Genomic DNA, 26,570 nt, shown 5'->3' on the forward strand with positions numbered 1-26,570 from the left:
TTTTTTTTGAGGCAAGGTCTCACTCTGTAGTTTAGGCTGGCCTTATAGTCGCTGTGTAGCCCAGGGTGTCCTTGGTAGTGATCTTCCTACCTCAGCCTCCCAAATCCTGGTATTGCAGGTGTGTGTTACCACGCCCAATTTATACCACTAATTTCTGTTGTTTTATTGATTGTTGGTTGGAGTTTATCTATAATCTAACAATAATAATGAAGTCCACCAACATGCTAACTTCTGTGTTCTTTATTTTGCAAAATATTGTAGACTCATTTAAGAAACACTCCTATTTCCAAGTGTGGTGGTGCATGCCCGTAATCCCGGTTTCTTAGGAGGCTGAGGGAGGAGGAACTCAAGTTTGAAGCCAGCCTGAGCAATCCAGTGAGACCATGTCTCAAAAACAAACAAACAAACAAGTAAAAATTAAATTTAAAAAAGGGGTGGAGAAGTAGTGGAGCACTTAGCTAGAATGCACAAGGGCCTGGGTTAAATCTCTACTATTACAAAAAAAGAAGAAAAATCAGTCAGCTAATCAGTCCTGTCAAGCTCATTGAAGTGTCATGTCAATGACAACTCTTCAGGAAAATTTGAACATAGCTAACCTTCAATAAACGGAAGAAGCCTCCCCCTGCTCGCCGTTTACCTTTTCTATCTCTGCATGTGGTCATGCTTTGCCTCTGAAACAGTGAACGTGACTATTCCATAAACCACAACCGAAAAGTCTCCTTAGCGTTTAGTGCACCCCACGGTCAGGCAGTAAGAACTGTATGTGTGTGGTAACTGAAGACACAGAATGTCCAGTCAGGACAGCTGTGTGAAAATTTCTCTTTGACCATCAAGTATGGCAAACTCACCATTACTTTGTAATTAACTGACATTTCAACAAGAAATTTTTTGAAACATGGTTAAGAGGAAGATTAAAAGCCAGCCAAAATTTTGTCTTAGTTTTGAGAATATTCAGAGAATGTTGTCACAATTCTATTAGAGAGAAACTGGCTAAATCATACCCTTGTTGATGATGTATTTCTCAACAGTGATATTCAGTATATACAGACATAGTCATATCTCCAAACTGCAAAGATGTTTCTCACTTATGTAACTATCTCACTTTTAGGTAAATGAAAAAATTGACAGTTTTTCTCTAGTAGACACATTTATACTGTATGAGTGATAGTGCATTCACATCCCTACGAAATGTTATAGAAAATATATGAATCTTCTAAATAAATGTAATATCCCTTTGGAGGGATTGAACTTTGAAGGAAATCTGAGCATGTGTGTGCATGCGTGTGTGTGTGTGTGTGTGTGTGTGTGTGGGTGTGGGTGTGTTTTACCGGGGCATGAACATAGGAGCTAGTAAGTGACAGCCACACTCAGTCTATTTTTGTATTTTGAGATGGGTTCTAGCTAAGTTGCCCCACTTGACTATGACCTTGGCGTCTTCCTGCACTACCTTGCCCAGTGCAAGTTTTGATGGAGGCTCTATAACTCCCAGCTGCAGGCAGCTCCCGGCCTCTTGCATGAAGGGTTTGAGGAGCCTATTGCTGATGACACCTTGTGGTTGTGAACGCCCACCGTTGTGCCTTGAGGGACAGAGTGGCTCCTTTCCAGGCTGCGAGGGTCTAGGGCTGCAATGTCCCACGCCAGGGGACTCTGGGTGGAGTTGCTGAAGAAGGGGAGGGTGGGGCTGTTCCGTTTTCCATCTCCCTCTCTGCTGACTGCTCTGCTGGACATTTCCCGGCCGCTGCTCCACTCCACACTTTACTACTAATCATGGGAAGGTGGGGTGGGACTAACATACCCCACTTCTGTGCAGATGAAGATAGAGATGTCCACAGCCTGACACCCCCTTTCCTCCTTCTACTTCTGGTTTATGGTGTCATAATAGATGAGCTCCCAAAAACCTGGTCTCTAAACCAAGGATTATTATTCGCAATTTAATTTTCCTGAGTCCATAGACTCAAGTCAGCCCCTAGTTTTAAGAATTTAAGCAGAACTGAAGTCAATCCACGTAAGGTTAACCTGTGCCAAAGGTTACAAGAGTACAGAGATGATTCACCCGTGTGCAGTGGAGTTGGTCAGCTAGGACTTTCTGAGGGAGGCAGCATTTAGGATGGCTTCAGGGAGTGATGGATATTCTAGATGGGGGATACTGCATTCCTCATTGCTAGGATCATGCACTTTTAAAATCCTAGTTCTGTTACTTAGCTGAGTAACACTGGACAACTTACTTCATCTTTGTGCCTCAGTTTCCTCCCTGGTAAAATCGGGATCATTGTTAGTCCTGCTTCATTGAGTTGTTGTGAAGACTAGTTCATGCATTAAAGCCTTTTTTATTACTATCTTTAAAATGCATTGGCAAGATCCATAAAGCCCTCCCTTCCTCTTGAGATATAGGAAGCTGCTGGAAGCGAACCTTCGGAACAGTTTCTGAGAGAACTCTGCTTCTAACAGCACCGGTGACCGCAACAAGTTATGAGAAAGATCCCCACAGCAAATGCAGGTGGTGTTTACTGCAGGATTAGGATCCAATGGGATAGAAGTGATGAGAGAAAGGACCTTTTTTGGGTGGTGGTACTAGGGATTGAACCAAGGGCTTCTGCACTGACTTATCCCCCACCCTTTTTTAATTTTTTGAGACAGGGTCTCAATGCTAACTAACCCAGGCTGGGCTCAGACTTGTGGTCCTCCTACCTCAGCCTCCCAGAGTGAGAGGATTATGGGACGGTACCATTACTCGAACCCTGCTGGGAAAGGACTATTCACAGACAGTGTCTTTACAGAAAGCATCTTTCATTGCTGTGCCCCCATAGAAACGGATGATGTCTGTTTGGTACTTCAGTGTAAACTGCACTGGTTGCCATGGTTTCCAGCTGCTGGCAGCACTGAGCCCCCCTAGGCAGCAGGATCAGCAGGAAGCCTGGCCAGGGAGCCCTGGTTTGCTGGAGGTCTTTGAAGGAAATTCTCTAGGGAATTTGGGGGAGGTTCATGTCCAGAGGAATAGCATGAGCAAAATGGGTAATCTGAGTAATGTGTATGAGATGGATTGAAGCAAGAGGGAGGAGTAGGTTGGTAATCCTGGTGCTAGGTTCCGAGAGATTGTCAGTCTTGACCTAGACAGGAAGGAGGTGAGTGAAAACCCCACAGGGGTTGGTGGCAGTGGAAGAGAAGAGGCAGGTATTGAGTACTTAAACCCCTGTGCCTCCTGCTTCCCTGCTGGGAGTTCAGATGCGGAGGGGAAAGTCCTTTGCTGTTCCACTGGAGAAGCTGAAAGGGGCACGAAGAGCTCAGCTTCTGCAAGTGTTGACAGACAGGCCTTTGTGCTGTGGCATAAGAGCAATGCAGCTAGCACACTGACGTCTCGCTCTTATCTCGAGCAGGGAAGACTTGCTGTTGTAAATCTATTGGGTATTGCAACAATTGACTAAGGAGCGTTCCTGGTTGTTGGTTCTCTTGGACGGTGTTGTTTTTAGTGCTTGTTTAATCATTGTTAATGTGAAATCATTTTTTTCTTGGACTTTGTAGCAGTTTATTATAGAGGCTTCAGATAATCGCTGATGTTCTTTATAAAAAAACACGATGAAAGCGGTGCCGTGTCATCATCGCCCAAAGCAGCTTCTCATTGAGGTTTTTTAAGTCGACTTGCATTTGGGGGGAGTTTGATTTTCTTGCTGCTGGTGGATATGCTTCAGCAAACGTCATCGTTGTCCCCAAAAGAAATCATGATCCACCTTCAGGGATTTTTTTTTTTTTCTTTTTACTAGAAATAAGAATAAAATTAAATAGTAGCTGGACCTCATTCACAGTGATTTGAAAAATTTTCAAATTATTTGTTTTGTTTTTAAATTACACTTTTTTGTTGTTGTTGTTTTGGTCTTTTTGAGACAGAGTCTGTCTATGCAGTTCAGGTTGGCCTTGGGTTTATTTTGTAACCCAGGCTGGTCTTGAACTCGAAATGATCCTCCTGCCTCAGCCTCCCCAGTGCTGGGATTATAGGCATGTGCCACCATGCCTGGCTTTCAAATTGTACTTTGAACCAAGAGCTATTCTACTAGGAACCACTGAGAAGGAAAAGGAGGGAGTGTACATTGTTAAGTGGCTCTGCACAGTGAAGCGTCGTTTAAACAGACCCTTGTCTGAACCCCGGAAGTTTCCCCAAGACGCACACTGGGGGGAAGCCTTGGTGAGCATCTGCACGCTGGACAATAAGGGACTCACCCTTCTGTCTCACCTGTTAGAGTGTGAGTCTCCCCGCCTCAGCCCACACCAGCAGTGCTGGGGACTGAACCCAAGGCCGTCACACTGACCTATAATGCTACCTCCCCAGCCTGTTTTTTATTTTGAGACAGGGATCTGCTGAGTTTGAACATGTGAGTTCTTGAAGCCTGAGACTGTATCTTACTCACCTGTTTTACCCACATTTCTAACACAGAGGCTGGTAACCAAGTCACATGATCAGAAATAAGACGTGGCTTTACTTACTTTCTCTTGAAACTACCGGTCCAATTCAGGAGCGTATTCTCCTGAAAATATCTTACTTAACGCTCTGCCTCAGTGATTCCTAATGCCAGTTTCCAAAAGCTTCTGTAGGAGGGAAAGTGAAAGGGCAGTTCAGCGGCTGTATGGTTCAAAGGTAACGGGAAGGAGGCAGCACGAAAGTTGCTAAGTCCATGAGGGTTTGGGAAAGTGCTGCACATTTTCTTTTAATTGTTCGCCGGATCATCCTTGGTACGAGAAAGTGCACATTTCTAATGATTAACATTCTGGGTTGTGAGAAGTAGTGTGTGATAACAATAGCAGAATTGTGTTCCTTTATTCTCTCATCTGGAATATCAGTGTAAATGGTTTCTCTGGTGAGTAGGCAGGATTCTAAGATAAGGCCATTTTATTACAGCTGATAACCAGGATTATATGAGGGGGTATTGCTAACTATTAGCGAGAGGTTTTGATATGTAATGGGAATTATACTCCACTGGTCCCTCTTGGACTCAAATGCCACCCTAAATCGCTCATCAGTAGCCTTAATACCAGAACTGCTCCCAGGAAGTAGATTACTTTTCTCTTCTTCCCTTTAGCTGACATCCCTTAAGACTGTTTTCATTTTTTTGTTTTTTTTGAGATAGGGTCTCACCATATAGTTCAGGCTGGCTTTGAACTCACTATGTAACCCAGGCTGGCCTTGAACTCACGCCAATCCTCCTGCCTCAGCCTTTCAAGTGCTAGGATTACAGGCATGTACCTCCATACCTGGGAAAACTGTTTTCTAAAGAAAAACGTGTCTTCAGAATTGTTTGTTATGTAGGGGTACGGAACAAGTTGGCCACCACGTTCATTTTGTCCTTACTCGTAAGGACATTGCACAAGAGCTTTGATCCAAAGCACTGCAAAGCTGCTCACTCACTATTTCAAGATACCCATAAAATACCACATAATCAATTATGGAAAATAATGGAATGGAATATTGGTGTGGACAGCCTCTGCGGAGAGTGTTCAAACAAGGAATCAATTGCTCAGGAGCGGTGATAAAACTACAATCAGTCAAGGAGTCCGCCCAGGGGTCTTTAGCAAAAGGCCAGCGGTGGGCGTAGACCTGCGGGGCACTGGAGAAGGGTCAGAGCTGGAGCACTCACTGCTGCATGAAGATCATGGTCTCCACAAGCACCAGAGGAGGTGCTGGCTTCGGGTGCAGGGAACGCAAGTGCGGAGGTGGGAGGCATTCAGTCACTGGTCCCCGCATTTAACAAGCTTCTATTACGTGCTTCTTTTACTAGGTAGACAGATAAACCGTCTTGATTCTTAGTGAAACAGAAATTATTGGCGATTGTCTTTTGCACACATGAGTAGCACAGCATGTAAAATACAGAAGAAATGCTAGTTACAGGGAGTAGACATGGCCAGTTTTACTTACTTGCACAATTTCGAAGGAAGCAGAGGAAATGGAAAAGATGCAGATTTTGGAAGTGGACCCTCACCATTCTAAAAGAAAAGGCATTCTTTTTACTTTATTTTATCTCTTTAATGGTACCAAAGTTTTATGAAAGGTAGGAAAAGAAAGAGGCTCTACAGAAAGAGTTTGGGTCAAGTAAAAGTAGGAAAAGAAGTGTACAAGTGTACCCTACAGCCTACACCCTATAGTTATTTTACACTGTGAACATGATTGAATTGTGGGAAACTCTTGTTACCAGGTTGTGTATAAAATGTAAGGACCGCCCAATGCAAATGAAGAGGAAGGCACTGAGGAGACAGCTCCAGGAAATACGCTTCTCTTAACGGGCACGCACTTGCCTTCCTCTTCTCCATGTAGCCAGCAGATACCCTCTCAGCTCTCTCATTTCTCTATCTGCAAAAGGGGATCATAAATTTTCTTGCTGTCCTTAAGCTGGAATCCCTTTTATGCATCCGTAAATGGACTTTGAAGAGTCTGTGTGCCCCACCCATGTGGAAATTCTGTGCAACATTAACATGCATGGTTACTGTTTCTGGGGAAATAATCTCAAAGTACAGCATTTTGGGCTTTTTTGAAAAGAGTGGTAATTACATAACTAAGCTTCATATTATAGGGAAAAAAAGGAATGAAACCAAATTGCCATTATAGACTAATAAGTTTGAAATAAAATACTATATGAGAATAAAATAAAACCCAGAGGGGCGAAGTGTACTTTGTGTCTAATTCACTCCTCACTTACATCTGAGAGTCACAATTCCAGGGTCCGCTCTGGCTGCCACGACATGTGTGTTGCTGGGTCCCCAAGCCACAGCTCTTTTGAGTTAGTTGTGTGCAAAGAAGGTGTGGGTAGATCTACATGAGCAGCTGTGTGAGGGCCTGGATGAGTAACATCACACAGTACTCTGCGGACCAGCCTGTGAGGAGGGACAGGAACTCCCACCGGCAGCTCAGCCACTCGATAGTGGCCCGTGGAGTCTTCTCCCCATGGGGAGCTGTCACATAGGCAGGGACTATATGTACACTGCTCACTGTACCCCAGATCCTGGCACTTATACCTACCAAGTATTTGGCTCTCAAAACATAGCTAGCTTCTTAACGAACCGCATTATTTTCACGAGAACAGACACCGGTTGTGGTGTTTCTGATGGCGATGTCGTTTCTGATGGAGATGTCATTTGCTAATCATGGGACTAGATGGTAGCTTCAGTCTCTGCAATTGCTTTTTTCCTTCTACAAAGAACTTACAGGGCTTCCCAGAGTGGAGCCTCTGTCTGTTACTTTTCATTTGTGTGTGAGCTTTCCCACCTATTGTCTTACAAAAGATCCACTTCACACCTTAAAAATGTGAGAAAATAAGGCTTGAGAATGAAGCCGTGCAGCCAAGCTCTCACAGATAGAGGGTGAAGAGCTGTGCCTCAAGTCCTTATTTTTCCTCCAAATTCAGTACTCTCTGGACCACACGCACTGTGCCCCAGCGCTACGGTAATAAAGGCTGCCACGAACTCTTACCACTACTAAGGTGTCAGTGTCAGCTACCCAGAGTCTCACTGAATGGCCGCTAATGAACGTGTCCGACTGGGGATGTAGCTGAGGGGGCAGTGCCTGGCTGGGAAGTGCGAGGTCCTGAGTTTGATTTCCGGTACCAAAATAAATAAATAAAATAAAATAAAATGAACTTGTCCTGAGGAATGTGATCATTAAATATTACAGACATGTACTAATAAAAATCTAAAAATACATTTGGTAAAGTGATTTAAATTAGTCTAGAAAATTTTATGGTTTTTATTTATTTATTTATTTATTTACTTATTTTTGCAGTACTAGGAATATGAACCCAAGGCTTTCATAATGAGTTACATCCTCAGCCCTTTTTATTTTTTATTTTGAGGCAGAGTCTTGTTAAATCACTAAGTTGCCCAGGCTAGGTTCAAACTTATGATCCTCCTGTCTCAGCCTCCTAGAGTGCCAGGATTATAAGCACACTCAGCTAAAAATTCTAGGACCCTGAATGTAATTTGGAGACAGCCAAGATCTTGAGAGGGAAGAGAATTGTTTAGGCAAGACCCTGTTTTCTCTCTTTTTTTCCTTCTAATCAGATTTTATTGGTATATTTTAGATATGCATAATGATCACATTCATCATAGAGAATTTGTACCCGTATATGACATAACTTGTTTTTTCCCATCCCCCTCCCCTCCCTTCAACACCTCTTCCCCTCCCCATTTACAAAAGCTTTGTTTCCATGTTTTCCTTTTCCTCTCATTATTTGTTTATCTTTTTCCTTCCTTCCTTTCCCCCACTCTCTCCCTTGTTCCCCTTCCCACTTGAACAGGTTCTTCTTATTTCACAATATCTATTACACATTTCAGTCCTTATTTACACCTTCGGTTTCTCACACCAGAGAAATAATGCAGTATTTACACATGTGTAAGTACACTTAGAAGTATGGACTCAAGGTGTATCCATTTTCCTAGAAATGTCTTGACTGTATTCTTCTTTATGGCAGAGTAGTAGTCCATTGAATAAAAACAACACATCTTTATCCATTTACCAGTTGATGGGCACTTGGGTTGTTTCCAAGATTTGGCTATTGCAAACTGTGCATTATAAACATAGGTGTGCATATATCACTGTCATATGAGGCTTCTAATACTTTTAAAAAGATACCCAGGAGAGGAATGGCTGGGTCAAATAGAAACTCTGGTCCTAGTTTTTTGAGGAATCCCCACACTGGTTTCCACAGTAACTGCACCAGCCTACACTCTCATCAATAGTGGAGAAGGGTTCCTTTTTCCCCACAGCTCCACCAGCATTTGTTATTGGTTGATTTCTTGATAGTAGACATTCTTTCCAGGGTGAGATAAGATCCTATTTTCTCACCTGAAAATTGAATGTAATGGTACCAGTTCTGCTATCTTCAAAAGTATATTCTGCAAGTCAGATCTAAACTAATAAAGATATTAAAGATATTCCATGGCATACAAATCTCAGGTGTTATTTTTTTGAAAACACAGTGTATGTTCAAACAGGGATAGCGGGTTTGGGCATACCATGTTTTTGCCTTGCTTACACCCCAAAAGGAAGAGTGAACTGTTACAAAAAGCCATGGGAAGGGATCAGTGTTCTCTTCACATTCACACTGTGGCTGTGTGGACTCCGCATGAGATGGATTTTGTTTTTATCGAAGAGTGCAGATTCCACGGGTCAAGATGGCGCCTGCTCGGTATGTCCGCCGTGACACAGCAGTCTCCGCTCTAACCCCTGTGAAAGAGAATTTGTTCTTGGCCCATGTTTTAGGTGAGGATGCTCAAGTTTGGGGAGTTGGTGGGAAATTGTCTGAATCATAAAACAAGTGCCGGTGAACACCAAGAACGCGCTTGGTGGTGGTTCTGTCAGGCAACGTGGATGACAAACAATGGCAATGCCTCTGGCTCCAGAAGCCTCTGGGGCTTTCATTTTAGTCTTTTTTCCCTTTCATCCTCTCAGTTTCCCAGATGGCTAATATTTACGAGATGTGATCAAAAAGTATGATGAATATACTTAAAAAAAATACTACAGTAAAAGTCCCATGGCTGTTAATCCTCCTCAGAATACTTCCCCCAGGCTTCTCTCCACTTTCTGGAGCAGTTCTGGAAGCCCTCTTCTGTGAGTGTGTTTAATTGGGCTGATGTGGATGCCTCAAAGTCCTGAGTTGGTTCCAAATGTTTACAGCAATTTCTGTCACAAAAAACATGACAGTGTGTCCTTACCATTTCGTTCAGCAAATCTGGCACTGTGTGACTTCGGACTCTTCCCCAAAGTCAAAATAACCATGAATGGTCAACGCTTGAATTGATTCAGAACATGAAAGCGGCCACAACAGCACAAGTAAAGACTCACACAAGGGTCTCACAGAAGTACTTTAGGAAGTGGAAGGAATGTTGAAATATGTGTATTAAAAGCAAGGGGAAAAAAATAAAAGCAAGGGAGAATATTTTGAAGGTGATTAATGGCAATGTGTCCCTTTGATTTTTTTGAGCCAGGGTCTTGTTATGTAGTTCAGGCTGGCCTTGAACTTGTGAGGATTCTCCCGCCTCAGCCTCCTGAGTGTTGGGATTATAGACATGCAACACCATGCCTGGCTGATAAATTAGAAACAAAACAAAACAAAAATCATTCACTGTATTTCTTTCTTGCACACACCTAGATACAATTTCCGCTTTAGTGTATTAACTTTCAGATACATGTGTATTCGCTGCTTGAGGTCATTCTAATGGGGTCTGTTGAGGACAGGGCAGAGTGCTTATACCTCCCACAACCAAACTGTAATAGCCCTATTAATCGAGACAAGCCAGTCCAATAGAGTGCCTTTTCCTACAGCTCATGGATTATAAACACTTCGCGTAAGTATTCATATGTTTCCCATAAAGTATTTGGCTAAACGAAAGTAATAATTTTCACTAGCAGTGATGTAAATTCTGAGCATCTGTACTTCGGTGATCGTTGGCGGAGACTTCTTTTTCTTACGGTTTGTTCTCTGGCAACAGTATTGTGCGGAAACAAAAAGGCAGTGATAACTATCCCTTTTCTCTTACAGGTTGATGACCAAATGAAGCTGCTTCAGAACTGCTGGAGCGAGCTCTTAATCCTCGACCACATTTACCGACAAGTGGTGCATGGGAAGGAAGGCTCGATCTTCCTGGTTACTGGGCAACAAGTGAGTATAGCGGCGACACCCCCCCCAGCATCTTGTTGTTAAGCATGTTCAGAATGGCAGGCATGTAACTAGGTCAGAAGCACTCTTGTGCTTCGAAGGGAAGAGATTGGCTGCCGGTAATTTAGAAAAGATGACTTGGGGCACTCAGTTCCTGCTCCGATGATTACAGATAAACTTGTAAAAGCAAACATAATCATAAGCTTCTGCGGCTGCTTCCAGTCTGTGGGGATGGAAAGTTCTGCTTCCAGGGGTCAGAACAGTTGCTAAATCAAATTCAGTGATTAGTGCTGAGTTTTTCCCCCTCGAGCTTCTGCATTAACCTGCCATGTTTGCTTGCTGACTACTTCAAAACCTTGCAGAATCTCCACTACGTTGGGATGATATTGGTGGAGATTGAGTCAAATGCTGCTCCAGTCAAAATAGTTGGCATAAAGCCCAGCACATCCAGTTTTCAAGAGCCAGTCTTTGAAAAAGAAAATATTATTATTAATATTTTCTGAGTAGGTACTTTTTGAATAGGTGCTCGTTCAATCAAGAAAGATTATTGAACCTCCTGTTGTGTGCTTGTCACTGTTCTGGGGATTTGGTATATATTAGTGAACACAACAAAAAAATCTGCCCACATTGATGAGCTGATAATCAACTCAACACGCTGGGCATGGTGACCCATGCCTGTAATCCGAGGACCCAGATGGCTGAGACAGGAGAATCGTGTATTTGAGGCTAGTCTGGGCTATACTGTACAGTGAGAATTTGTCTCAAAAACACAGAAGGAAAACAAATCTTAATTAAATAAACCTGCAATATGTTCAAGACCAAAGTACTAGGAAAGGAAAAGGAAGGAGAAGGGAAAGGGGAAGGGAAAAAGGAAAAGAGCCAGTAGGTAAGGGTGAATCTGCACATATGCATGGATGCATGTTGTGCTATGACCCACGGGTCACAGTAGATGTTTTGTTTCTTTGTTTAAGTTTTTTGCAGTGTTGGGGTTCAAACTCAGGACGCTGCGCATAGTAAGAAAGCACTCGGCCACTGAGCAGAGCAGGAGTGGTGATTAGCCCTTCCGAGAAGGAGGGAAGACTTTGTAAAGGGGGAGAGGCAGCCACGTAGACAATCTCAGAAAAGAGAGAATCTATTTGATGGACCTGATTTCAGCTATGCAGGATATGGACCGATCTTTCCAGGTGCTTCCTCTCTACCCTGCAGCTGATGGATTAGCGGCACCCGTGATTGTTTGAGCCTGCCGGGCCATCCCTGCGGGCCACGCCGCCTTGTTCAGCAGTGGTGGCTCTAGCACGGGAACACTGCGATCTTTTACATCCAGCCATAAATGTTTATGTGCTGTGAAACCACAGCAGTGCATATTCGGAGATGAAAAGCCGTCTCCACACCATTTGCTGTATTATTAATAAATCACACTTTCCCAATCAAATTAAAGGCAAGCTCTCTTTCGGAGTTTTTGCAGATTGGATCAATTCAACCATCTCCCATCACTTTCTGGTCTCAGCTTTCCCAAATTCTTTGAGCAAAGCTTTCTAGACATGCTGTGCTTTCAAATTTTGCGTAGCACTTTTGTCCTAGGGCCCAAGCCTTTAAAGGAAATGTACCCATTGTCAGAGTCTGATCACCCGGTGTCCACACCTGCACCTCCCCTCAGCTGGGCCCCACTGCGAGCTGCATTAGAAGCACAAGACCCGGCTCATAAATTAATTCAATTTCATTTCCTTCAGAGTTTTAAGAAATAAAATGGGCTTGGGCCTTGCCATTCCTGCTCTTTAGAAATATTTCCTTTTTCACATTTCATTTTGCCTTAAGTGCTGTCCCTGGGTAAAGGTAATTATGACTTAAGAAGTAGAGAAAAGTGCCTTTCTCGTTTCTCTGACTTTCAAAACCAGGAACGGTCAGGACTAAGTACTATCATGGTCTTTAGGGTCAGTTAGCTCTGCTTTGCGTGTTGCCTCAGAATGGGAAGAGGGACCCTCCTGGTAGAAAAGTAGTCTTTCCCGCACACCTTTTCCTCCACTCCGATCTCCCGGCTCCCTTCTCCTTAGGGTGCCAGAGTTCTTCCCTTCCAATCGGAGCAGAATGCTCACCGAAAGATTTTGCCTCATCATCAGACATCCTCATGTAGAGCAATTATCGGAGAAAGCTGCTTTCCTTGGTGGAACAGGCTAATCAAGGCATTTCGAATGTGTGTCTGGCTTTCCTGCAAAGCTATAGAGTAAAGGCAAAAATGCTCCACATGAAGACTTTTCCAGAGCATGTGCACTGTCCAACAGAATGAGAAAGATGTCTGATTTTTTTCTCCTTCCTGGAGGTCCAACCCAGGGCCTCATGCATGGAAGCATGCACTGAGCCACACCCCCAGGCCCCAAAAGACATTTGAAAACAGAGTAATATAGATCTACCTCGTACATGCTCACAGCATCTACTGCAGCGCTGAGGCATATGATTAATGCTAACTGATTGTACTAAATGGCAATTGTCATAGCTCTACCTAAATGCTTAACTAAGACTCAGGACCCTTAGAAACACCTTTACAGTGTTCCCATGTCTCGCTCAGACCCTCTCCGCCTTTCAACTTACTGTTACGGGTCTTGGATACCGACAGTGTTTTCCAGTAAGAAATCACCTACCTGCTGTTGCAGACCATTTTCATGCCCTGTGGGCTGGGAAAATAGGTGAAAACTGAAGTATAATTTTCTGACAATGGTAAACATTTCCCTAATCATAAGCACAAGGAACCTAGGTTTTTAATCAAAACAGCATCGGTAACACTAATATTAAATTGTTTGGTGTACACAGCAATTATAAGGAGAGAAGAAAGAAGGAAAAGCATACATTAAGTGTAAAAGAGCAATATTCTGAAAAAAATTATTTTGAGAAACAAGTAAATGGAAATAATGGAAAAGAGAGAGAGAAAAACATTTGTTTGCTACTTTTAAAGCCCAAATACCAACGGAGCTATAAGTGGAGCATATTTTTGTCAGTAGCACAGCCTGTTTGCTTTGGGTCTGAAATGATGTGTGTGTGTGTGTGTGTGTGTGTGTGTGTGTGCGCACACTTGTGTGTAACACATCATTTGTAGTCTGGAGTCAGAACACCCTGCATTTGTGTCCCCAAGCAGAACCACCTAGCCTTGCCATCCTGTGTGAGCAAGTACCTTCACCTTTCAAGCCTCTTTGTCCTCAGCTGTCCCTTGGAGATGTAACACTGCCCACAGGAGAGAATTATGGGATATAGTTCTGTAAAGTGTTGACACTGAAAAGTGGAAGTCATCAAATACTAAGCTGACACAAGTCTGACATTATTGAAGTCCACTACCTTATAAAGACAATATTATCATAGCTTTTTTGGAGATAAGGAACTGAGGTAAAGAGAGATAAAGCAATTGATTCAAGGTCAAAGCACTCATACTCAGGTCTAGGCATTCTGGCACCCAACTTGGATTTTTGTTTTGCTCAGTTTTTCAGATAGGGTCTCAATATGTTGCTCAGGCTTATTTCAAACCCCTGGGATCACAGAAACCTCTTGCCTCAGCCTCCTGAGTGCACTGCACCTTAGAATTTTAATTCAGGCTGGCTTTGAACTCACTTTGTAGCCAAGAATGGCCTCAAGCTCAAGGTGATCCTCCTGCCTCAGCCTCCCATGTGGCAGGATTACAAGCATGCACCACCACCACCCCTGGCTGGGAATTTATATTCTTAACACCCTCTACTGCTTTTCTGTGTAACTCACAGATACTACACAACTTGTCTTTGCCATCGGCTTGTAATTTGGTGTTTCTGTATAACTTATTTCCATGTGTGAGAACCTCTGTGGAACTTCTAAACACAATAATTCATTTCTCTTTAAATGCATAAACTTTTTAAGGTTCTTTTTTGGTTTTAGTTTTTTGGGGAAGAGCACTTTAAACACACTGTAATGATAAATTTAAATTATTCAGAAGCAATTTTAATGTGAACACTATTTACTATTGCAATGCCACTTTAGCATTAAGAAGAAAAACTAGAAATACCTTGGGTCACTTGGGCTGGCCACGTATCACCGATCTTTTATGGGTCATTTCTCCATCAAGTGTATGGCCAGGGTCTTTTCTGTTCCCTCCCATCCCTTCTCTTACATAAATAAAAGCAGCGAAGCCCTTCGCACTTGATGACATACTATCCTCATCTGGACAGGTTGTTAATTCCTTATTGTTTGCATGGATAGAAAGGATGGCTTCCGAGAAAGTTGCGGGAGTCAAGAAATTGTCCGTTGGTTGCCTCAGTCAGAAGAGTTAAATAAACATACAAATTTCGGTGGTGAAAGGACAGACAGAATATGCTCTTTCCTGACTGTTTTCTTTAAGAAAAGCAACATCAGTCTGTGGAAGTTACTAGAAAGCTGTGGTCCAAGTTTCCTCATAGGGAAGGTCTTTTGGCTTAATCCTCAGCCACCATCTCTTTCCAAATTATTTAAGATACTTGATGATTAAGTAACTCATTGGTTATGTCCTAGTTATGGATATCACTGAAGTATGTAATTTGTGTTTAATTTGTTGATTTTGTATTTGTAATTTTGTGACCTTCAGAGTTTTTGTCTGCTTCTTTTTCCGCACAAGGCTTTTTTCTCTTTGTTTTTAATTCTATACAGAATATTCAATTTTGCAAACATATTAAAATAATTTGCCTTCTAGGCTAGAGTTTATTTTATAATTGCAAGAAAAAAGTCCATGAGTTAGAGGTGCAGCTCAGTGGTAGAGAACGGGGCTAGCATGCAAGGGGCCCTGGGTTTAATCCCCAGTAAGGCAGGGAAAGAGAGGGGTGGGGGAAGAGGACCAGGAGGAGAGGAGAGAGGGGAGGGGAGAGATGGGAAGGGAAGGGAAGGGAAAAAGAAGGAAAGGGAGGGGAAAAAGAAGGAAAGGGAAGAGAAAGAGAAGGAAAGAGAGAAGAAAAGAAAAAGCCAGGCGATCACTGAGAATTCAAGACCAGCTTGGGCAAAGTTTGAGGCCAACCTGAATTATATGAGACCCTGTCTCAAAGAAAAAAAGAAAGAAAAGACTACTCAAAACGCTACCACCCCAAGTCAATTGCTTTTTGGTTTTTTTGTTTTAAAGATTAAAAAAAACTAACAAACGACACTGAAGACAAAATCAAAACAACACAAAAACAACCGAAACGATATATGACCTCAAAACAAAAAGATAGGAATTAGCAGTGGTTGCTACATTACCTACTATTATCATCCCTGAAGTGCTCAGTCCACCAGACATAAGAATGTAAGGTGGATCAAACAATCAAAGACAGTGACAAGTAATGTAAAAAAAAACAAAACATTGGAAATGATGCGGAGCTTCACCATACATGATGATAGGAGTTCAGCAATGGTTCTTAGACTGCATATTGTTGTTTTCAGATCAGTCATCCCAATTATCAATCAAGCATACAAAATTGGTCAAGAAGAAAGAAAATTTTAGACATTGACTATTCCTGTCAGTAAACCACGGTTTTTTGTTTTTTGTTTTTCGTTTTTGGTTTGGTTTTTTTCTAGTACCGGGAATCGAACTTACAACCTTGCGCTTGCCAGGCAGGCGCTGTGCTGCTGAGCTAAATCCCCAGGCCGCTAAACCACACTTTTGTTAGCAAGTTCTCTTCTGATCTTTGGCAATGATGTATGTTTTTTTTTTTTTTTTTATTTTAAAGAGAGTAGTAAATGAGAAACGAACAAAGAAATAGAACAGTGGAAATGATGTATATTTTAAATGAAGGCTTTTCTTCCTTTTTAAAAAGGAAATAATCTACCTGCCAAAGAGACACGCAGGGATTTGTGTGGAGTCTTGACCTTCAGACAGTGATAAAAGTCTGTTTCTGAGATGCGCTATGTCAAGGCCATGGTGCTGACATCACGGGGCAAGTAAATTAAATGACATTATGCCGATGAAGCGGGCAGCATTCCTGCAGGAAGCTCAGTGCCCATTCATCTGTGGGCAAGGAAGAAGTTTTTTCATTTAGTTGAAAGTATTTCTGAGAGCCCGGTAGGTGAAGGGGAATCAAAGATGAGACGGGTGAAAGATTAGCCAGAGCTTCGCAGCCAGCCTTGATAAGAGACACAATCACTGTGGGAATGATGACCACAGCCACCGCCCTTTGCGTGGCGCTTTGCACGGCGCACTTTCACAGGTGACATCACAGCCTCGGCTCAGATAAGGGACACTGAGGGTCGCCTTAGAGCTCTCTGATGATTTAGTTCCCATGAGGAAGCGCTGGCTGGAAGGGGCAGCCGTGTGGGGGGTCACACTCTCCCTGCACACTGGAACAGACACCAGGGCTTTGGATCTTTGTGAACAGACCAGAAACGGCTGGGAGAAGCTTTAACTATAGACTCCACAGCTTTTAGCCGCACCGGGAGAAATGTAGTGTCATCCTCCTAAATCAATCTTTATAAGCTTCCAGATTGGCTTATAGAATATTTTCAAGTGTTCCATGATGGTTACTTCTGGAACAAATGAAAGTGTTTGTTGCGAATCTTTTAAACTTGGCAAATACTGATAATAGCACCTTGAAACCTGTCTGCGGCAGCCTTCAGGGCATGCTCCATACAAACTGAGGGCACCAGCTGCTCCCCAGCCTACTCTCCTGGCTTGTTCCTGTGAAGGCATCTTACTGAAGTGTGGCAAGCTTATTAAAACAGAGGACGAAGAAAAAGACTAGATCGAATTTTTAAAAAGAGAGGTGAGCTGGGGATGTACCTCAGTGATAGTGTACTTACTTAGCATGCCCGTGGCCCAGTGTCTGGGGAGAGTAGCTGAGAAACTGCTGCTTGGAGTTTGAAGGAAAAGAGGAAGGTCTGATACAGAACATTAAGTTTGCTCTTAAGCCTTGTGGCTAACAAGTTGGTTTGATGGTTGTTGGTAGAATTGAGTCCCTTCCAGATCTATAGTAATGAAAATGTCACTGCAGAGCACTTCCGAGACACCAATGCCTAGCATTGAAATGAGGATTGTGTGTTTCATACCACGCCTTGTTGTTAGTTTTTGTTTTTATGGTATTAGGAAGTCAAACCCAGGGATTTTCTGTCACTGACCTCCATCCCTACCTCTGTTTTATTTTGAGATAGGATCTCACTATGTCCCTGTTGCCCAGGCTGGCCTTGAACTTGTGATCCTCCTTCCTCAGTCTCCCAAAATAGCTTGGATTATAGGAGTGGACCACTTGGCCCGGATCACATCATACTTTTTCACTAAAACTAAATTGTAGGGCTGGGGATACATTTCAGTGGCATAGCTCCATTCTGTCAAGCGTAAGTCCTGAGTTTGACTCCTCGTACCTTAAAAAAAACCCTAAACTGTACTATTATGTTTTAACTTTATTTTTAAATTGTCTCTTAATCAAGCATCCACCTAAGTGTATACTAAGTAATTTTACTGAACAAAACAAAAGTAATGATTATCAGTAGCATTCAGCACTGGTCAAATCAATTCTGTATAGTTTCTGTCCTACACTTACGACAAGAATTGTTTTCTTCTAGTATTTTAAAAAACACCACATGCACGTATCTTTGTATATAAAATAACAAGTACTTTGATGTGGGGTCAGATTTTAGGACTTGTGTATAGTAACTAATTAACAACCACTGTAATATCATCCTAAGGGAAAGGTCTGCTGGCAACTTATTATCTTCTATTATTGTATATCATATTAAAATGACAGGCATCTTACAATATACAAGTCATCAAAATTTCAGCCATTAGAACTAAAAGTAATTTAGCAAAAACTGTTTCTACCTTCATGATGAGTGAAATTTATCCAAAAGGGACAGCGGTTTAGAGAGTATTTTTTCAATATCTCCCTTGAATTTAACGGCACAAAGATTGCATGTAAGACAGCAATAAATTAATTTTACTAAGTACATAAAGGACAAGGCCAGCTGCTCCTGAAATGAGCACAAACTCTGCATTTGACAATGGAAATATAATTATGTTTGTAATAAAACGTAAGGAAGTTGCAGATCTGTGTGCTGTTTCAGGAATAAATCAGCCATCCTCCTTCAGAGCTGTGCAATTTGATAAATTATCCTTGAAAGAAACATTATCGGAGCCCCCATTTAATAAGCCTGTTGGAACTTTCAAATTAGCATGTAAATAAAAGTATGGCTGTAAAGTTGTTGGGATGCCAATTGACTTCCCGAGGTCCACTCACTACAGGCCTCTTCCTAGATATATAATACTGTGAAACTTAGATTTCTTTTTGTGACAGTGTACTACACTCCTCTCACATGTGACATTCTACTGTCCAAACTTACTACAGAACTGTTGGAACTACACACACATCAAAACGTAATTAACATCACTTTTCTTGGACTGGGTATCAAACCCAGGGCCTCACATACACTAGGCAGGCACTCTCAGCTGAGCTACGTCTCAATTCTTTCTATATTTCACTTTGAGACACAGTCTTGCGAAGCTGCCTTGAACTTGCCACCCTCCTGCCTCACCCTCCCCAGTAGCTGGGATTATAGGCACGTGCCACCCTACTGTGCTATTTACTTAATAATACCAAATTAATGAATATACCATGTATTTGTGCTGTATTTTAGTATGGTCTTCCGGTTTTGGGGTTTACCTAGTGATTTTTATTTAGATGTACTATTACCTATTAATACCCAGAGTATTGAACTGGTCCTAAATTTAAGGTGATAGTAGTATTCCGACTAGGATTATTTCTTAGTAGCCACAGAAGTAGGAAGCCCCTTACTGTCCTCATCTAGCTCAGCTGCCTTGTTTAAAGATGACACCATGCGATAGAGGTGCTATCTGAATTTCCCATACCCTTTTTTTGGTGCACCAGGGGCCACGTTGGTCAGGTCTGTCCTGACCCAGGTTTCATCGGCCACGGCCCCCTTCTCAGGCCTTCTTGTTGTCTGTCATTCACTCATCAAGCCCATTTGTCCGTATGGAATCTGTATCACAGGTTCCCTATTCTTATCTGAAATGCTGGAAACTAGAAATATTTTGGATTTCAGGTGTTTTCTAGATTCTGGAATATTTGCACATCCGTAATGAGGTCTTGGGCATGGGACCAAAGTTTAAACACAAATTTCGTTGATGTTTCATACCGAACGCTTTATGCACATAGCCTGATGATGATTTTACGCAGTATTTTTTAGCGAGTTTATGGTCTGACTGTGACCTGGCACATGAGGTCAGGTGTGGAGTCTTCCTTCTTGTGGTGTCCCATTGGCATTCTTCAAAAAGTTGAGATTTTGGAGCATTTTGGATTTCAGGTTTTTGAATTAGGGGTGTCAGGCTGTATTATTACCTGAAGTGCAAGACTTGGGCAAGTTTTGAAGAATTCAGAGTTTAGGCACCACTTTTAAGTAAGAACATCCTTCCTGAAGTGTCAGGTTCCCCTGTATAAGAGCTGGCAAGATGACCAGTGTCACCTTGAGCCCTGGACAAGGGCTCCGACTGGGCCCTGCAGAGTGGGACAGCCTGTCTTGTCTTCCAGCCCAGGGTGCAGGCTGCCTGGCACTCATTCTGAGCATTTCACACATTCTCCAAGAGAATCCGAAGGAACTTTTAGAATGCTTGATGTTTGAACTTAGGGGGCAGATGGCAGCCTGCCGGTGGACAGAGCGGTAGGACAGTGTGGCGCCTGACACAGCAGCTCTCCTAGAACGCACATTAACTGTGGCTTTTTCATGCACAGTTGACTTTCTGTAAACTGATTGACACCTTTGGGGGTCGTCTTTCCACTGACTCATAATTTTTCTCACTCTCAAAAAAGGTTTCTGTACACCCCGTATTCTCTAGTTAAAGCTGAAAATTCAACTCATCATATTTACACAATAAAAAAAAATCCATTCTGCCTCGTTTTTAATTGCAAATTCTACTCAGGGGACTCGTTCTCCTGCTTAGGAGGCAGCCCCGTGCCTTCTCTCGGAGATTCGAGCACAGTCAATTATGGTAATGAAATGTCAATAAATATAAAAATTTAATACAGTCTGCTCTGGGTGAGTGGCAGATGAGGACTTGCCTTCCAGACAAATTTGCTGCTGCTGCAAATATTAAATGCACCTGAAAGAGTATCTGGTTGCCTGAGAGCTCTCCAGGAAAATAAGGATGGCAGCGGGCGTCAGGTACCAACCGGGCTTTCCCATTACGTTGTAAATGCAGCTGCAAAGCGGTACTGCCACTGACAGCCACCCCGACATCTTAACTTATTATTATAAATGCAGCTTCTGCGTCCCCATGAATAACCTAAGATGGGTGCCTTACAGCACTTTTTTTTTAAAATAGGAAACTAAATCTTTTCTTACTGTTCTTATAACCTCCTTGCTATCGTTAGAAGGAGGTGTATTAATTTGATGGACTCTGAGATAATCACCAGAAACAAGGAATTTTATATCATCGCTTTGAAGGAAGAAGCCCACTAAAGAATGCTTAAAATGTGATTCTTTGCCCATCCCCAAACCCTTGCACCATGATTGAGTTCAAATGTAGCCTCGTAACGCAATGGGAATGTATCTCTGCCTTTACGTTCCTCCTGTACTATGTAGTGTCATTGTGTACATGCAGAATGATGTCCTGCGTTCTCTCTCCGTGGACAGTATCTTTTCTATCAGTGTAATTTAGAGAAATAAAAATGTGTATTGTGACAGTGTAATTTCATAACTATATATGTGTATATATACAATTTGTAGAATTTGTAAATTTGAGCAATCAAAACCCATTCCCTGCAGAACTCATCACATGATTAGGTTTATCAGAATAATTGTGGTACATATATGTTAATAGGATGTATCAGGAATGCCTTTCAAGAAGAAACCCTCCTCTATTATAAGTCTATGTCACAGCTTGACCATCCCCACGATTCTTAATCTCAGGAGCGATGTGCAATGCGTGTCTCCGTTTCTGACACTAGTTGTTATAATCACAATTCTGTGTTGCAGGTGGACTATTCTATAATCGCATCACAAGCTGGCGCCACCCTCAACAACCTCATGAGTCATGCACAGGAGCTAGTGGCAAAACTTCGGTCCCTGCAGCTTGATCAGCGAGAGTTTGTGTGTCTAAAGTTCTTGGTGCTCTTTAGTTTAGGTAAGAAATATTGTTTGCATACTAAGTACAACCAAATATTTCTGAATGGGGCCAAGTATTGAGTGTCTTGAAGTCAGTAGTGATGCTTTTGCTCTGTCAAGATAATGCCTTTTTTTCAAACACGAAATCTTCAAACATGAATATGTCTTCCTATGTATTTCTGCACGATTTAGCCTATCAGTGGGGCTGGGGTGTGGAAAAGGAGTTTTTTCAGTTTGTGTCCTGGATTTTCTTCCATAATTGCAGATAAGCAACAGTCAAGTAAATGTATGACAGAAGATTAGCAAAGATCGTGTAGGGACAATATATGATCAGATTTTAGCCATCTTTCTGCCATTGGTTGTTACTGTGTGCTGTTTGTTTCAGCTTGCTACCTACTGCTGTGTTTATTCTTCTAAAATATGGATAGTAATTAAAAGCCTGTTTTAAAAATCTCTATCAGGACCAACTAGAGCATGCTCATAACCAGATGCACCACAATGCGAGTATAAAGGATGACAGTTGTCAAGAGGAAAGATGCTTCTTTAGCAGAGCTTTGGAGAAGAAAGATAACTAAGCAAGACAGATTAGCTAAATCAAGGTTCTCAGTGAGCCAGTGGAGAAAAATCACCACTGCTTGGAATAAAAAAAGGATTAAGGAGATGGATTTTTATTGACTTCAAAGGAACAGATTTTTCTGCCTGTCCCTTGCTTGATTTCTGTATTTTGTTGGCTTAATAAAGCCAACTTAAATAAACTTTTTGCCAAGTCCATTTATTCCTCATTGGCAGACAGCTGAGGGAGGCAACTTCCCTTGAATGAAAAAAAAAATGCAGAAATCAGATTTACCAACATATGTTTTTTCTTTAGTCTTCAGTTATAAGATAGTTGCAAATTCATATTCTAAGAAATAAAACAATAAAACAAACTGCAAAGTAAAACAGATGTGTCTGCTCTCTAAATTGGGCACTTTAGATTAAAAATTCCTCTTGACAGCACCGCACAACTGTTGCTAATAAAGGCATAGTTTGAAGTAATAGAAACAGAGCTAATTTTTCACATCTAGTCAACATTTAAAATAAAAAGAACATTTTCATATTTTGGAAAATGCGATAAATATAGCAAAAAAAAAGTTACTGAAAATTTAAAAAGACAACAGGATTTTATAGACATGGTGTTCAAAAGTTTGCAGCGCCAGGACTGGATCCTGTATGGTTTCTGCATGTGCCACAATAATCAGAAAAGTTCCATTCAAGTCAGTCTGTGCCTGTGATCCAGCAACCACGTTTAGCAAGCCCTGAGTAAGATAGCACAGGCCTGCGCGCCAGAATCTCGCGATCGTTCTGGTTTATGGCAAATCTTAGCCTTTCAACTTGTGCATTTGCTCAGTAATTAAATGGAAAATGTGGTAATATATGTGTCAGATACCTTATAGCGTCTTAGTGATAAAATATTTAGAGACCGTCATCTCACTTCAAAGGTATTTTAAATGAGCTAACAAACTGTATGATATTTGAAGATGTGCGTATGAAGCATGAGGCATCTTTAGTTCTCGTCACTTTTATGTTGGCCTTCACCATTTCTCAAAATTATTCTATTCTCTGCCAATTGGGGGTGGATCTGATAGGTTTTCCACCTTTGGACCTTACAAATCACCTTCCTGAATGACGGCATTTACCTAGCCTCAATCACACACGCTCACTTGAGGAGTGTGCTGACTATTTCGCCAGTATAGGGTATCAGTGGCCTAAATGTCTATTTGTCTGTCTGTCTGACTCTCTCTCTGTCTCTCTCTCTCTCTCTGTCTTTGTGATGCTGGGGATCAAACCCAAAGCCTCACCAGTGCTGAGTGCACAGTCTATCGCTGAGCTACAGCCCCAGTCCCAAAACAGTGTCTATGCTTGTTTAAGAAAGAAAGGAAAGCATAGTAAATGGGGTTTGGCAAAGAGTTTGGGTTTGCTTGTTTGTTAGTGTTTTGAGACAGGGTCTCACTATGTAGTTCAGGCTGGTCTTGAACTCACTATGTAGCCCCGCCCAATCTCGAACAGGCAGCGATCCTCCTGCCTCAGCCTGGAGTGCTGAGATCACCTGCATGTGCGACAACCCCCAGCGAGTGTTCATTTTTGAAGAAGCAGGAAAGAACTAACTGTCCGTAAAATTTAGGTAGTTTCCAATTTATGAGTCCAACACTCTCTTCCCCATAGAAACAATGGATAATTGATCTTTTTCAAAAATTTCAACTTTATTGAGCTACATGAATAGGCAACCTTTAGAATCTCAGGCTTATTTTACCTGTGAATGAGAGTGAAACCATAGTCACCCTTAAGAGCCCAGCCCAAGTACTAAGCCTGTTGCCCCAAACCCCATGCATCTTGAGTCTCCTGAGTGTGAACTCAGGTGTATTCTGATCTTAAGTCAGCTTTGAGCTTTCGTCCTGTAAAAGAAACAAAAAAATGAATATTTTGTGTGTTGGTCAGAGGCCCGAGGCCATGCTCAGATGGCTTCTGAGGTAGTATATTCCTGGGAACCACGAGTCAGCCTTTCCCAGATGGATTTGCTAAGAGAAGGCAGGGTGAGATCCTGAGCAGGTGCAGCATCCCCAGCCAAAGGAATGGCCCCGCCAGTGCTGCATGGCAAGAGTGCAGGAAGCTCGGGGGAGCGGTTACTAGATCTATATGGCCTGTGGGACTGGGGGACAAACTGGCAAAGGGCTGGGGAGGTAGGCAAGAGCCTGGCCAAGGAAGCACAGGCCTCAGATCCATATGACAAATGCTCATCGAGCACTTACTATGTTTCCAACACTGAGGTAGGTGCTGGGGAGATAGTGTCAGTGAAAGCACTGCAAATGTGTTTCATTTGTTAGGCAACCGGGAAGGATCACAGGCAAAAGCATCACACTGGTGAGGCGGTAGCCTTGGTTGATTTGCCTTTCTGGTAGTGAGGTGGAAAGATTTTACCATGTCAGAGCTGGAGATGTAGCTTAGCAGCACAAGCTCCTGCCTGGCAAGTGTGAGGTCCTGAGTTTGATTCCCAGTACCTAAAAAAAAAAAAGAGATTTTACCACGTCATGGGATGGGAATGAGATGAAGAACATGAACTAGTTGGAAGCTACAAACCACAGGATGTGACAGAGTTGAATGTAGGGGTGAATCTCTGGGTTCCATATGCTCAGCAAGAAAGAAAGATCCGCAGAAACAGCAGTTGGCCATGGAGTCAAAGTAAGATGCAGGTACAGTACCCCTTCTCGCCCCAAGAAGTCATTTTTTACTGTCCCAGTTCTATGAGAACCTAAAAGGCAGATTGAAATAGGTCTCTACTGTCTGCTTCCTAGTTGAATGAGTGAGCAAACATCAACTGGTGAAGCTGCTCAAAAGAGGAAAAGTCAAATACTCTCACACTCTGTGTGTGATAGACCCTGGAGGCTCAGTCTGTGCTTGTTGTAAAAGGCGAAAGATTGGTACGAACTGAAGAAAAGCCAGAGTACTGTGCTTGTTGTAATGCGTTCTTAAATTCTTCCAAGTTACCGTGTGTTGTTTCCTGACTGAGGTAATGTGAAATGTGGCCATTGATACCGTAGCAGAAAAGGAGATATTCTGAGTTGGCCAGTTAAAATTCATGACCCAAGAGAGGCCAAAATAAAATTTTTACTGCTTATTTATTCATTCTTGCTCCCACTCACTAACAAGGAATCAAAGTGACTGATGAAAGGAAATTCACAGTCTGCTACCCGTCAATGAAAAAAAAACCCTGCAGAGGAAAAGGGCATCATGATTCTCTATATCATTATGGATGCCTTTTGGATAAGTAGAAATTCCCACGAACTTGTTATCTCTTGGAAACAAGGGCAGAATGGGAAAGCAATGACTTAGTTTTAAAATGCAGCCAGGTGTGGTGCCACATAACTGTAATCCTGGCACTTGGAGGCTGCTGAGGCAGGAGGATTGCCATGAGTTCAAGGCCAGCCTGGTCTACATAGTGAGTCCAAGACCAGCCTGAACTGCAGAGCAAGATGCAGACACTGCCTTAAAAATAACTAAAAACAAAACAAAACAAAAGGCAATATCTTGAATAATGTCACTACATGTTCAAGCCCATCAGAAATACTAATGTGATTTCAATGCTCAAAGCAACAAGTAACCAGCGTGTGCCAGCTAAGATGCTGTCCAGATGTTTCTTGGTCTGGAGACTCAATGGCTGAATGATGCTGGGCTTTTTAAAATATCCCAGGTGGCAAAAGAAAGTAGTAGAAGCATATTATATTCTATTTTGTCTAATAATAATCCTTGATTTGTTATAAATAATTCTCTTTTCTGATCAGCCAATGTTTCTGAAAGCATTTCTTGTATATGGCCGAGTTACACCAATTGATGTCTTTGAGAAAGTTACCCAAGTCAAAACAGTGGCTAATACTTGGTTCAAGTCTCTTTAAATTTACATTTTCTAGATCCCTTGAGTGGGACTGCACTGTTTTGGAACTGATTCTGTATGACAGAATCAATGCTCTGTCTCCGCCAAAGTTGGAAATTGTCCTTTATGTTTCCTTGCTATGCCAGGTTTTAGAACATGGCTTGGTACATTGGTACACAGGAAGGACCTATAAAATACTTGCTAATAAAATACATGAGTAAATGGATCTATTTTAACTCAAAACAAAGCCTTTACTAAAAGTAATTGTGATAGCTAATTAAAGGTAATGTAGTCAAAATGTTGCATCTCAAGTATAGATAAGTTTTCTGAGACTCGTTTTTTCAGAGGAGCTCTGTAACTTACCCCTGCTCTCAATTTTCTTTTCTTTTTTTTTTTTATTTTAAAGATAAAAGGAGGGAAACATTAACAGACATACAACATTTTACAACATATCACAAGCACAATACAGA

At 42.1% G+C, this 26,570-nt stretch overlaps 1 protein-coding gene across 6 annotated transcripts in view; it reads left to right on the top strand.

Annotated features, from left to right (window-relative positions):
• Window positions 1-26,570, top strand: part of Nr5a2 (nuclear receptor subfamily 5, group A, member 2) — a 152,238-nt gene that overhangs the window by 66,847 nt on the left and 58,821 nt on the right. For all 6 annotated transcript variants that reach the window (XM_013521997.1, XM_005375135.2, XM_005375138.2 and 3 more), the window contains 2 exons: window positions 10,518-10,637; window positions 21,567-21,714. In XM_013521997.1, coding sequence (XP_013377451.1) covers window positions 10,518-10,637; window positions 21,567-21,714 — 268 coding nt within the window. The remainder of the gene's footprint in view (window positions 1-10,517; window positions 10,638-21,566; window positions 21,715-26,570) is intronic.

The sequence above is a fragment of the Chinchilla lanigera genome, unplaced genomic scaffold (assembly GCF_000276665.1).
Source record: "Chinchilla lanigera isolate Chin_1 unplaced genomic scaffold, ChiLan1.0 scaffold00005, whole genome shotgun sequence".
In the NCBI taxonomy this organism is placed as follows: domain Eukaryota; kingdom Metazoa; phylum Chordata; class Mammalia; order Rodentia; family Chinchillidae; genus Chinchilla; species Chinchilla lanigera.